The sequence below is a fragment of the Lutra lutra genome, chromosome 5, assembly GCF_902655055.1.
Source record: "Lutra lutra chromosome 5, mLutLut1.2, whole genome shotgun sequence".
Lineage (NCBI taxonomy): Eukaryota > Metazoa > Chordata > Mammalia > Carnivora > Mustelidae > Lutra > Lutra lutra.
This window is the reverse complement of record NC_062282.1, coordinates 103,869,182-103,880,900: the sequence shown is the minus strand read 5'-3', so window position 1 is coordinate 103,880,900 and position 11,719 is coordinate 103,869,182. Positions and strand designations below refer to the sequence as shown.

The 11,719-nt window shown below is 40.0% G+C and overlaps 1 protein-coding gene across 3 annotated transcripts in view; it reads right to left on the bottom strand.

The window, feature by feature from the left end:
• Positions 1-2,514: 2,514 nt before the first annotated feature.
• Positions 2,515-11,719, bottom strand: part of IQGAP2 (IQ motif containing GTPase activating protein 2) — a 283,046-nt gene continuing 273,841 nt past the window's right edge. For all 3 annotated transcript variants that reach the window (XM_047729600.1, XM_047729599.1, XM_047729601.1), the window contains 3 exons: positions 9,760-9,897; positions 8,681-8,789; positions 2,515-3,535 (listed from right to left, as the gene is read on the bottom strand). In XM_047729600.1, the coding sequence (XP_047585556.1) occupies positions 3,422-3,535; positions 8,681-8,789; positions 9,760-9,897 (361 nt within the window). In that variant the 3' untranslated portion in view covers positions 2,515-3,421. The remainder of the gene's footprint in view (positions 3,536-8,680; positions 8,790-9,759; positions 9,898-11,719) is intronic.

Sequence of the window (11,719 nt, the reverse complement as noted above, 5' to 3'; positions counted from 1 at the left end):
TAGGATCCAAAGTTCCCCAGAATCTCTTAAAATACAATCAACTATCAACATTCAGATTTCCGTGGTTCACCTCTTAGAATGTTTGAGGAGTACCACAAATCCTTGCCTAACCACAGCCAAAGTCTTAAAAATCACATCATGAACAGCACCTCTAATTAGGGCTCCACCACCCACACACACTAACACACATGTTATAATTCTGATCTTTCAGTGACTTGTCAGACAATGGTCATATTGCATTGGTCTCTATTTCACCACAAACTTCCAGAATATTAAAATAGGCTCAAGTTTTCTCTCTTGGAGATTACTAGAATACATCCTTTGAGAGTAGCTAGAATGCAGCTTAAGCCCTTTTTCATGTCTTGGTGCTAAAAAGTGGAGTTCACGAGAACACGAACTCTCAATCTTCCAACCAAAGACCATTTTTGTAATATTGGAAACATGGTTGGACATACATCAAAATCAAGGAACCAGCTTTAGACTTAATCAAGTTACAATTTCAGTGGCTAAGTGTTTCAAAAGCAAAAAAAAAAAAGTTCTTCTTCTTCTCATAGAGTAGGGAAAGATGAGCTTTGGGGAGAAGGCTGACTTGTAGCTGAATGTTCCACTCCAAAATAGGCCTCTTTGGCATAGGGTTTATTTTGAAGTGATTATTTTGTGAAACTGCTGACACAAGAGAAGTTCTGAAAATAAAAGTTATCCTTCTGTAACGGCAATTTACATTTATGAAGAAAATTTACATTAGAAAGGGAGGTTGTACCAGGAAGAGAGTTACTGCTGGATATCACTTATTCACCTGGCTTATCTTCCAGGCAAGGTCAATCTCAAACTTTTCCTCTTCTCACCTTCCCCTGAAGTGCAACACTGTCTCTCCCCCTACCCCACCCAATCAATTACGCCCCCTCCGTGCCCCCATTATCCTTCTTTTGTCTTTAGCTGAAGGTAGTAAGGTGAGGGCTTGGGCTATTTTAAGGAGTTTTTATCAGTTTTCTTGGGTATCTCCTATGTATACATGAGGCATGCATTTTAAACTTGCATTTGTTTTTGTCTTGGTATTTTTTTTTATTACAGTGTGTCTCAGCCACAAACGCAGGAGAAGGGAGGGAAAATTATTTTTCCTCTTCTACAATGGTTAAGAGTCTTTAGTGGCTCAGGATTATATGGTACAACTGTCTCTGGCTTGGGGTTCAGTCCTTCTGGGAGGACCCTGGGCCTTGGCTGCAACCATCCCTACATCCATACCTCCATTGGCTTCTTCGTGTTCACTCCTTTTCTTCATTCCAGTTCTCCTTCTCAGTTATTCCTTCGTTCATGTGCCTCAACGATCTCAAGTAGCCATTGGTAGTATCTTTAAAAATAGCCTTATGCTGTGGGCCAATGGAGAGAAAACATTCACCTCTTTCCTTGAGGGTACTGGCAGGATACAAAGGTCTATACTAATCCAGATAATATTCAAGCATAATGCTTAGTGTTGCAATGAAACAAACTCCCTTCAAATATACTATGAAACATTAACTTTTGCCTCCAGCAATTTTTCCTTAATTTAGGCTCCTCTGACACATTTCCATTAACAATCTTTCCTGGATCGCAAGGGAGGAAGTCTAACCTAGCTTCTACCATCCCTGGCTCCTGTTTCTCATGTAATGAAGCTGCAGGGGAGGACAAGGTTTATTCAAAAGATGACACCTATGCAAGCATATGTTTGATTTCTTTAGGGATGCAGGTCTGTGTTAAGGTTTACTGCATTAACACGCCGCCACCCCCCGCCCCCAACATCTACTCACTGTTAAGACAGTGAGCACTGTTTTGACAAAGAGCATTTTCTCTCTGTTGAAAATACATACAGCTGGAAATGGTCACTAACGGGGCAGGTTCTACTTTTAAAAAGTTGAACTTTCCAAATTCTGTTGGCCTCACACTTAAAGTTCATTTGTGTAAAACATGCATAAGTCACTTTCTCAATGCTTTGTAAACCCCGTGGAAAATACAGCCTGTAGAACAAATGAACAGAATACCAAATTCCATCCTGAGAGTCTGGATTATTGTTGTCATGGAGAGAGCTAACCTGTCTCCAGTCATCATTCTTTCAGTAATAGCACCCTTCTCTCACCCCAGCATTTCATGGGGTACCTGGCTGGGGCACTCATTTCCCAGCCTCTGTTGAAGCATGTGGAGCATGACTAAGTTTTGGCCAATTGGATGTAAGCAGAAGTGACACACGCAGGCCCTGGACTTCTTTCCCTCTTCTGTGGCTGGGAATCAGTGATAAGGACAGAGCCAAATGGCCAGCTTGGGCTCTAGATAACCTTGTGGGCCTGCTCACTCACCTTTGAACTGCTGGACAATAACAAACTTCTCTCTTGTTCCAGCCACAGGCCTTTGGATCTCTTGGTCACAGCAGCTTACTCTGCACCTTACCAAGTACAGCTATAGGCATGTTGTTTCTTTTCCTGATAAGCCCAATAACCTTCTACCCACTCAATAGATTTAGATGAAGACCACTAAAAAGCCAAATTTACATAATTCAGTAACATTTATTTTACATAAAACAATTTTCAAAGAATACATTTAAAAACCATCTAGATACTGATTTTATTGCATTACAAAAAGTTGAGAGGCCCAATTTAAGTATTCAAATAAACTGTGAGGGGTGGAGGTGGGGCTTAAGATCGCTACCACGGTGTTCCTTAGTCACTTAAAGGCTCTGGGAACAAAAGTCTTTACTATGAGGCAGTAGTGCACTTCATTTAGTAGGAATAAATCACATAAAATATATACTTTTATACAGAAAGTATTATTGTATTATCACTTTCAATTACTTATAAAAACTTCATTTTGAATTGCACAAAACTTCTTTAAAATTGGTAACTCCCAGAAGGTAGGGCTTAGAACTAAGAATCTGTGTAAATAATTCATTACAAATAATTAGGTCTCCATTTCTCCATAGACCCCCCAAAAAAAAACCCCAAAAAACAAAAAACAACCCCCCCCCCAAAAAAAAGACAAAACAAAAACCCAAAAACAAACCTAGGAAGACTTACATTATTCAAATGGGACATTTAAAATTTTTTTCATAGGAAAATAGGTTTACAGATTTGTCTCTAGTCAACTAAACTTATTTTCTCCCTACTTTAAAACCAATCATGGAATGTCCAAAGTTTTAAATCAGAGTACCTAGACTACAGTATAATGTGGAAGTGTTTACATTAATTCATCTTTTTGGATTATTCTACCATAGTATCAAATTATCAAAAAGGCACATGGGTACATTCTTCAGAACAGTTTTGGTCTTTTTCGTTTTTTTTTTTTAAAATCACACATTTATAAGCAGTGATTTCAATCATGTTTAACCACAAAAATATTAAACAGATTCATTTCTTAATCCAGATGATACGGATTCCATGAAGTTTCTGTAGGCACTTCACTTTCCATAGAATTTTTTGTTCAGCAGGTATATGAGAAGGTTCACATTCACTTTAACCTTATCAAACATTTTCATTACAGCTACTCCTTCATACTGCATCTGAAGTAAATCCTGAAATTGCGAAGATCATCATTAAATCTCAAATTTGACATTTTGCACATTTAAAAATATTCTAGAAGAATCTGGGGACAAAAATAAGATTCAGTTGACCTAACTATGGAGTATGCATCAAAATCATTCAGTTAAAAGCACAAGCTAGTTACAACACAAATTATTTGTCCCCACCCACCAGACGCTTTGACTTTGTAGCTCTGGGGTGAGGCCCAAGTATATGCATTTTAACAAGCTCCCATGTGATCATGCCATTGTTGGTCTGAGTGCCACATTTTGAGAATCACTTACCTAAATGGAAGAAGATAGATTTTTAGAATTGATAAGCACTATATAACAGAAAACCACCTCCAATTAATATCAGATATGTATTTATACATATATATATTTATGCATATATATATTATACGTTTTAATTGAAAAACTCAAAATTCAAATATTCAAGCAAGACGGAGTATATCCTTTAGAACAATGGTGTTTTCTAAAGTGGAGCAAGCAAGGAGATTCCTTGAGGAGCAAAAAGAATATGAGAACTTCTATTTATTCTTATTTTTTCTCATCTTTAAACATCTAGATTTTGTGTATGTATTTTATAAGGTATATTTGGAGTACAGTAATATATAGTAGCGTGTAGACTTTACAAGTAAGTATGTGCAAATGGGGATAAATGATCAAGTTATGTAGTGAAGTTCTAGGATAGAAATTTGGGGAACCCTGTATAAAGCAAGTCCTTCCTGATCTAGGCTACTTCTGCTCCTGTACTGAGAACAAGTCCTTACCCTCTCAAGTCAGGTCTATTGTTCTGTGTTGCACTGCCACCATATAAACAAAGGAAATCAACTCTTGCTAAAATCAGAAACTGGTCTGATGCATATGCATGAGATAAGCAGTGATGTCTCATAATACCACAGGAGAGGGGGTCTTTCCCAAATATAAGATATCATTCTTGAGCTGTCACAGCCAAGTACCCAGACCTCATTTTCTTGTGCCTAGCTCTGGAAACTTCTTGGCTCTTTTTTTTTTTTTTTAAGATTTTTATTATTTATTTATTTGACATAGAGAGAGAGAGATCACAAGTAGGCAGAGAGGCAGGCAGAGAGAGAGGGAAGAAGGCTCCCAGCTGAGCAGAAAGTCCAATGCAGGGCTTGATCCCAGGACCCTGAGACCACGACCTGAGCCAAAGGCAGAAGCTTAACCCACTGAGCCACCCAGGCGCCGCAAACTTCTTGGTTCTTAATGATAACGGTTTTACCTACATTAAACAAGTCTCCCTACAGAAGTTGGAATCACCTTTGAGAGAACTTTGGCTGTTCTTAGCTGCCTCTTCCACCTCTTAAATTACCTCCAACTGTACACAAGGTGAGAGACACATGTGCGTGTCTGCAGGGGAATCAGATGGGCCACCAAGGTGGAGAGCAAAGAAGATGACCAAACTTGTGAATAGAAGATTTGATTTGAGACTTAACCTCACCATTTCCTATTTTATGACCTTGCAACTTCACACAATCTCTCTGAAGTTCTGTGTTTTTTTGTGTGTAAATTGGGAGAACACTGCCAACTTCACAGGGCTGCTGCTGGGGAATAGGAGATCAAGGTCTATAAGCTCTTTGTACGCCACCCATGCCTTGTCAGGATTAACTGGAGTCTTGTGAGAGGAGCGATAGAACCAAGTGATGAGAACTTGGGACTCCAGCTGCCTCTTGTATAATGAGCTCTCTCTGAACCTCAGTTCTTCATCTGGGAAAGGAAGACAGTCAATCTTGGAGCCCTTGATGAACACTGGCCATTATGTGTGCAAGGAGAATGTGCAAGGAGAACATCTTCACTAAAGTCACACCCCCCTGTTAGGTATACTGCCAATACCTACGGGATTTAATTAGGAGATCATCTTTGGGAAATGAAGGGAGAAGAGGATCTAGAAACAATGTTAGATTTCCCTGAATTCTCTCATAAATTTCTGTCCTGTTGCCAGTCCTTGTCTTACACTAAAGACCTGGCCATCATGTCCTCTTCGGTAATTCATGTGATAATATAATTGTCTGAAGGCTTTATGTATAAACAGAAATCTTATTAGCTGTTAGATGAAGGTCTGGCTGCTGGGACAATTAACCTCTGCAGGGTCCCATGATTAGTAGTGCCCTGCACTTAGTTTAATGCTCTGCTCTTACTAATTTGAAATTCTCAATAATTCTGAATAAGGGGCTGTCCATTTTCATTTTGCATTAAGCTCTACAAATTATGTTGCTAGCCCTCGTGATATGTTAAAGACTTTAAAAATCTGGGCCATAACAGCCACCTGTATACAGCTAAGGAGTAACATTTCACAGTCAATTATGTGTATAGATGAATGGCATGGATAGGTAATCTTGCACACTGGATCCTTAACAAAGGAACAAATGAAGCTTGGCATTTGCACCACTGTTCCAAGGAATTCCTATGAGGCCTCTCTGAACAGGTGTCTCCTAGTCACTTGGAATTCACCTGTCCAGTTGATGTTGCTTGGCCTTGGGTCATTTCTTCTTGACAAACACATGATAGGTCTTTGCCTAGAGAAGAATGACTAACCAAGAAAATTCACTTTGGAGCACATTCTTTTCTCTTTCCATATTTATTTAAGTGGTATCTAGGGTAACTTAAGCTTTTTATGAATTTTTTCTGTAAATGATTTTTTTTTAAAGATTTTATTTATTTATTTGACAGAGAGATCACAAGCAGGCAGAGAGGCAGGCAGAGAGAGAGGAGGAAGCAGGCTCCCCGCTGAGCAGAGAGCCCGATGCGGGGCTCAATCCCAGGACTCTGAGATCATGACCTGAGCTGAAGGCAGAGACTTAACCCACTGAGCCACCCAGGTGCCCCCATTTAGTGACATTTAAAATAAAGTAGAAAACAATACTGTTTCCTTATGTATATTTTTCATAATTGCACATTATCTTTCATTTTCCTTCTAGACTCTAATTTACTCCATTATTTAAATGGCCTTATCATACTTAGTTCTAATTTCTCTCTCTCTTTTTTTTTTAAATTTTATTTATTTGACAGAAAGCGATCACAAGTAGGCAGGCAGGCAGAGAGAGAGAGGGAAGCAGGCTCCCTGCTGAGCAGAGGCTCCCCGCCACACCCCGCCATGTGGGGCTTGATTCCAGGACCCTGAGATCATGATCTGAGCTGAAGGTAGAGGCTTTTACCCACTGAGCCACCCAGGTGCCCCCTAATTTTTCTCTTTAAGCTACAAGGAATGGTAGACAGAAAAGAAGGGATTGGCATCTGCTCCTAGGAGTGGGGGAGTCATTCAGGGCTCTCGGCCACTGGCTCTGCAGGCCGTGAGGCTAGAACTTGCCACCTGCAGTGGCTTGTCAAGATGGTTTGTGTAGATACATACAGAATACCTGGGATCCATTTTACCATTAATTTGGGACCCAGGTATTTAGGTGTTATTTCCATTTAAAATCTCTTAATGTGAAAAAGAAAAACTCAAATACTTCTATTCTCCTTCCTTTTAAGAGATTTTATTTATTTATTTGACAGAGCAAGGCAGAGATAGTGAGAGAGCACACAAGTGGGGAAAGAGAGGGAGCAGCAGACTCTCCCACTGAGCAGGGAGCCCGACTGGGCTCAATCCCTGGGATCATGACCTAAGACCAAGGCAGCTGCTTAACTGACTGAGCCACACAGGGGCCCCTCAAATACTTCTTTTAGCCGATCCTATACTAGGGATTAAGAGGAGGTTGGGAGGAAATAAACATTTGGTTGCACACTCCTTTTATTTTCTGTTGTTGTTGTGGTTTTTGGACACGGAAGCTGGATGTCAGTCGCAGTTTCTGTTCCAAGTGTATTTAGCTTAAATGTGGTTCTTCTGAGAAAAAGGCAATAATTCAGACTGCAGACACCATGTGTCTACTTATAGATAACTATCTTGCACTATGTCTTTCATTCTTATCATCCTAAGCATTTAACAGATACTTTTAAAAAGACATTTATTTCAGAGAGAGAGAGAGAGAAAGAGAAGGAGAGAGAGAATAGGCATATGTGAGTGGGAGGTGGGGGAGAAAATTTTTAAAAAGATTTTATTTTTTATTTATATTTATTTATTTATTTAAAATATTTTATTTATTTATTTGACAGAGAGAGAGATCACAAGTAGGCAGAGAGACAGAGAGGAAAGCAGGCTCCCTGCTGAGCAGAGAGCCTGGTGGGGGACTCAATCCCAGGATCCTGAGATCATGACCTATGTTGAAGGCAGAGGCTTAACCCACTGAGTCACCCAGGTGCCCCTAAAAAGATTTTATGTATGGGAGCGCCTGGGTGGCTCAGTGGGTTAAAGCCTCTGCCTTCGGCTCAGGTCGTGATCTCGGGGCCCTGGGATTGAGCCCCGCATCGGGCTCTCTGCTCACAGGAGCCTGCTTCCCCCCCACTCTCTCCCTGCCTGCCTCTCTGCCCACTTCTGGTCTCTGTCTGTCAAATAAAGAAATAAAATCTTAAAAAAAAAAGATTTTATGTATGATATTTATTTAAGATATTATTTATTTAATTTATTTATTTAGGATTAATTTGAAAGGGAGAGAGAGAGCATGCGAGCAGGAGGGAGAGGAAGAGAGAATCTGAAGCAAACTTAGTACTGAGTTCTATCCCATGACCGACCGCGAGGTTAGGACCTGAGCCAAAACCAAGAGTTGGACGTTCAACAGACTGAGCCACCCAAGTGTCCCCTAAGCATTTAATTGATTTAACACACTAATGTAAAAATGACCCTAAGAAGGAGAAAGAAGGAGAAATGAGGTCAAGAAAGTTCTAATACTGGGCCTATGTAGTCTTGGAAAAAATCAAGTTTCTAATAAAAGAAAACTTTCCAGCCTTAACAGCTCTCAATACTTTTATACCATGGTTATACTTTAAGTTTCAAAAAATGGAAACATGCCTTAGAAACACTGGCCACTATGGTTTGCCATCTAAAAGCATTTTAGGTTCCAATATTTTGAAAAATCAGAGATTTAAAAAATCATCAATGCTTAAAAGCTAATATTGGCAAAAAATTCTTCCAGGGGTCTTCTGGTGAACCTCACTGTTATGAAGGGCATAAGCCAGGGGAGGCAATAAATGACCCACATTATAAAACTCACCCCCCACTTTGCAGAAATCCCAGCTTACCTGAATATTGAGCTGTACCTTTTCCATCTCAACACCAAGGAATTTTGATCTGACATCAAAGATGCCCACATCTTCAGTAGATATGATATCAAATGTAACATTTTTAAACCTAGTGAAGAAAGGGACACTTACACATGCGGAACTGCAAATTTATATGTAAAGCTGACACAAGTTAGCGGAATCCTTAGTTTCCATGCTTAGTGCGAGGTCCACTGAGAAAATTCTAAGGAAGTCTCAGAAACCTCCCATCATCCCCCTTCCCACTCTGCTCACTGAAACTAGGTTTGATGGCTCTTGTTGGGACTGTAGCCAAGAGCATTGAAGTAGGTCCTTTATTATAAAAGAAATGCTATTAAAATATGGCCCTGTTCTTAAAGAACATAAACAGATGAGGAAGCATGTTCTCTGAGTGGGTGTATTTGGGAGAATTTTTGCAGGGATGAATGGAGTAGAGGCCAGGTCTGGAGAGAAGGCCGGAGCCAGAAAGCAGCACACATGGGGAGTCTGGCTTACCCCCGCCCCAGCAGTGATGGGGACAAGACTCATGGTCCCTGTAACATAGAGAATCCACTGGAATGTGGTACGGGGCTACAGAGGAGGGTTTCCATTTTCCCCTCTAGGTCAAATGCACACCCCAACAGCATACCGCATGGCTCTGACCCATGTGTTGGCACATAGCTTGTGGCTTTGAAATGAGAATGGTACTATCTTGCCCTTGTAAATAAATAACCCTTATCATTCTAGACCAAAAGACAGCTTTTCATTCTCACTGATATGATTCAGTTCTTTTGGTGGGAAAGGGGAGGCTGGCAAATCCAAACGCACTGGACCAGCCATGGGAAACCCAGTGACCTCCTGGGCACTTCCTACAATCCATAGCACCAGATGCTCGGGGTCTGATGGGAAGACTAGAGATTACAACACGTGTATTTCCCCCTCATCTGTAATCGGGGGTAAGCCTTGATAGACCAAATGAAGCTCTCTTCAAAGGCCACAGGAAACCAAACAGAAGAGAGTCAGACTTTATGGGCATGATTAAAGGGCACTTGTGTTGGGTGTAGATTCTGGGTCACACTCACTGGTTTGTCTGAAGGTCGTCTATCCCCAGGAGGACACCCTTCTCATGCAGCTTCGCTGCCGTGTACCTCACCGGCTTAGATCTCTTCGCCCCTTTGGGTTCTCCTTTCCCATCTAGTTTAATTGATCTTCGAGAATTTCTGACAAAATAAGAATAAACTGTGTTATCATGATGGTAAAGTCAGAGGCTTCTAGGGGTGCAGTAAGCATGCTGGGGTGCCCACCACAGTTCATACTGGGCCTCACTGCCCTGAATATGAAACTTTCTACTTTGCAATAGGAGGTGACAATTTTCCCTAGACCTTAAAACCTCACTACTGAAATCTAAGAGGAAGCTATTTTTAAAGTGACTGAAGTTTGAATGATAGACTAACATTTTTCATAAAACTTGCCCTCTATTTTCTCAGGTATGTTGAACTACATGGCTATATTAAGTCATTCTGCAAGCAGCTTTGGTTCATTAATCTCAACTGCATACTCTTAAGTAAAGGTATTACTAAGACTTCTTTAGTTTCTTTAATAAATACTATGTGGCCAGCAATGTTCTAAGTACTTTATGAATAATCCCCCACATTTGCAAAATTGACATTTCCATAGGGCTTTGAAATAAATAGATTCCTTTCTTATGGTTTCATTTACCTCTCCTAACAATGCTTGTGAGGCTAGTCCTCCTCCTGCCACCTTAAAGATGAGAAAATTGAAGTTCGAGAGAAGTTCACTGGGCTAGGGCACAGATCATATAAGAGTAAATTAGAATGCAAATCTAGCTCCCCTAACTGCAGACCTTGTAAAAATGCCTTCAAGTAGTTGCAATAAATATGAAAAAAACAAAAAACAAAATACAAAAACAAACAAAAGACCCTAACAACCTTATTTCTACTGGGTATTATTAGGTTGATCAACGCCTTCTTTCCAGGAACAGAGCAAAAGTAATTTACAGGCTGCAAGCAAATGAATTAAAATTCAGAGCCAGTGGGGCCCAAATAGATGGGGTTTAATTTGCTTATCTCCCTTCATCAAATCTTCTATGATTAATGCAATTGATTTTTCTGTACAGCACCATTTCCTACTGTCAATTTGACTATATGGATTACATGAAAATATTGCATTACATATTTAAAAGGGTAATTAAAATTCGATTAGTATCAACCTTAGTCTAGGAGTAAGAACAATTATGAGCAAAGAATACTCATTAAAAGTGGCTATGTCGTGTATAAAAAATCTGTAATATGTATGCTAATGGGTAATGGGAAACTGTCAAATTTTGCCTTTTATGTCAATAATATTTTTTTAAAACCACTAAGCAATTTTAAAGGTTTTTAAAATTTGAGAGAAAGAGAGAGCAGGTACGGGTGGGGGGGTGGTGGTTAGTAAAGGAGAGCAGAGGAGAAAGAGAATCTCAAGCAAACTCCCTGCTGAACACAAAGCCCATAGGTGTCTCTACCTCAAGACCCTGAGATGATGACCTGAGCCAAAATCAAGTCAGATGCTTAACCGACTGAGCCACCCAGGGGCCCCACTAAGCAGTTTTAAATCATTTGGGTGGGTGCCTGGGTGGCTCAGTCATTCCGTGTCTGCCTTCAGCTCAGGTAATGATCCCAGGGTCCTGGGATCAAGCCCCACATTGGGCTCTCTGCTTGGCAGGAAGTCTGCTTCTCCCTCTCCCCCTCCCCTTGCTTGTGCTCCCTCTCTCTCAAAATAATAACTATTTTATTTATTTATTTATTAAATAAATATTTTATTTATTTATTTATAAATAAATTTAAAAATCTTTAAAAATCTTAAAAAAAATCATTAGGCTGCCTTCCACTGTTAGCAAATATCAGGAGTTATCTAACATTTTAATATTGTCTATTGTAAACATTCAAAAAACAAGAGTAGCTTTAATTTTTATCAGTGTTCAAAGGCACCTTTGACTAAAACAGACAAGGAGAAAGGAGAGTGCTTCTGCAGGTGTTAAAG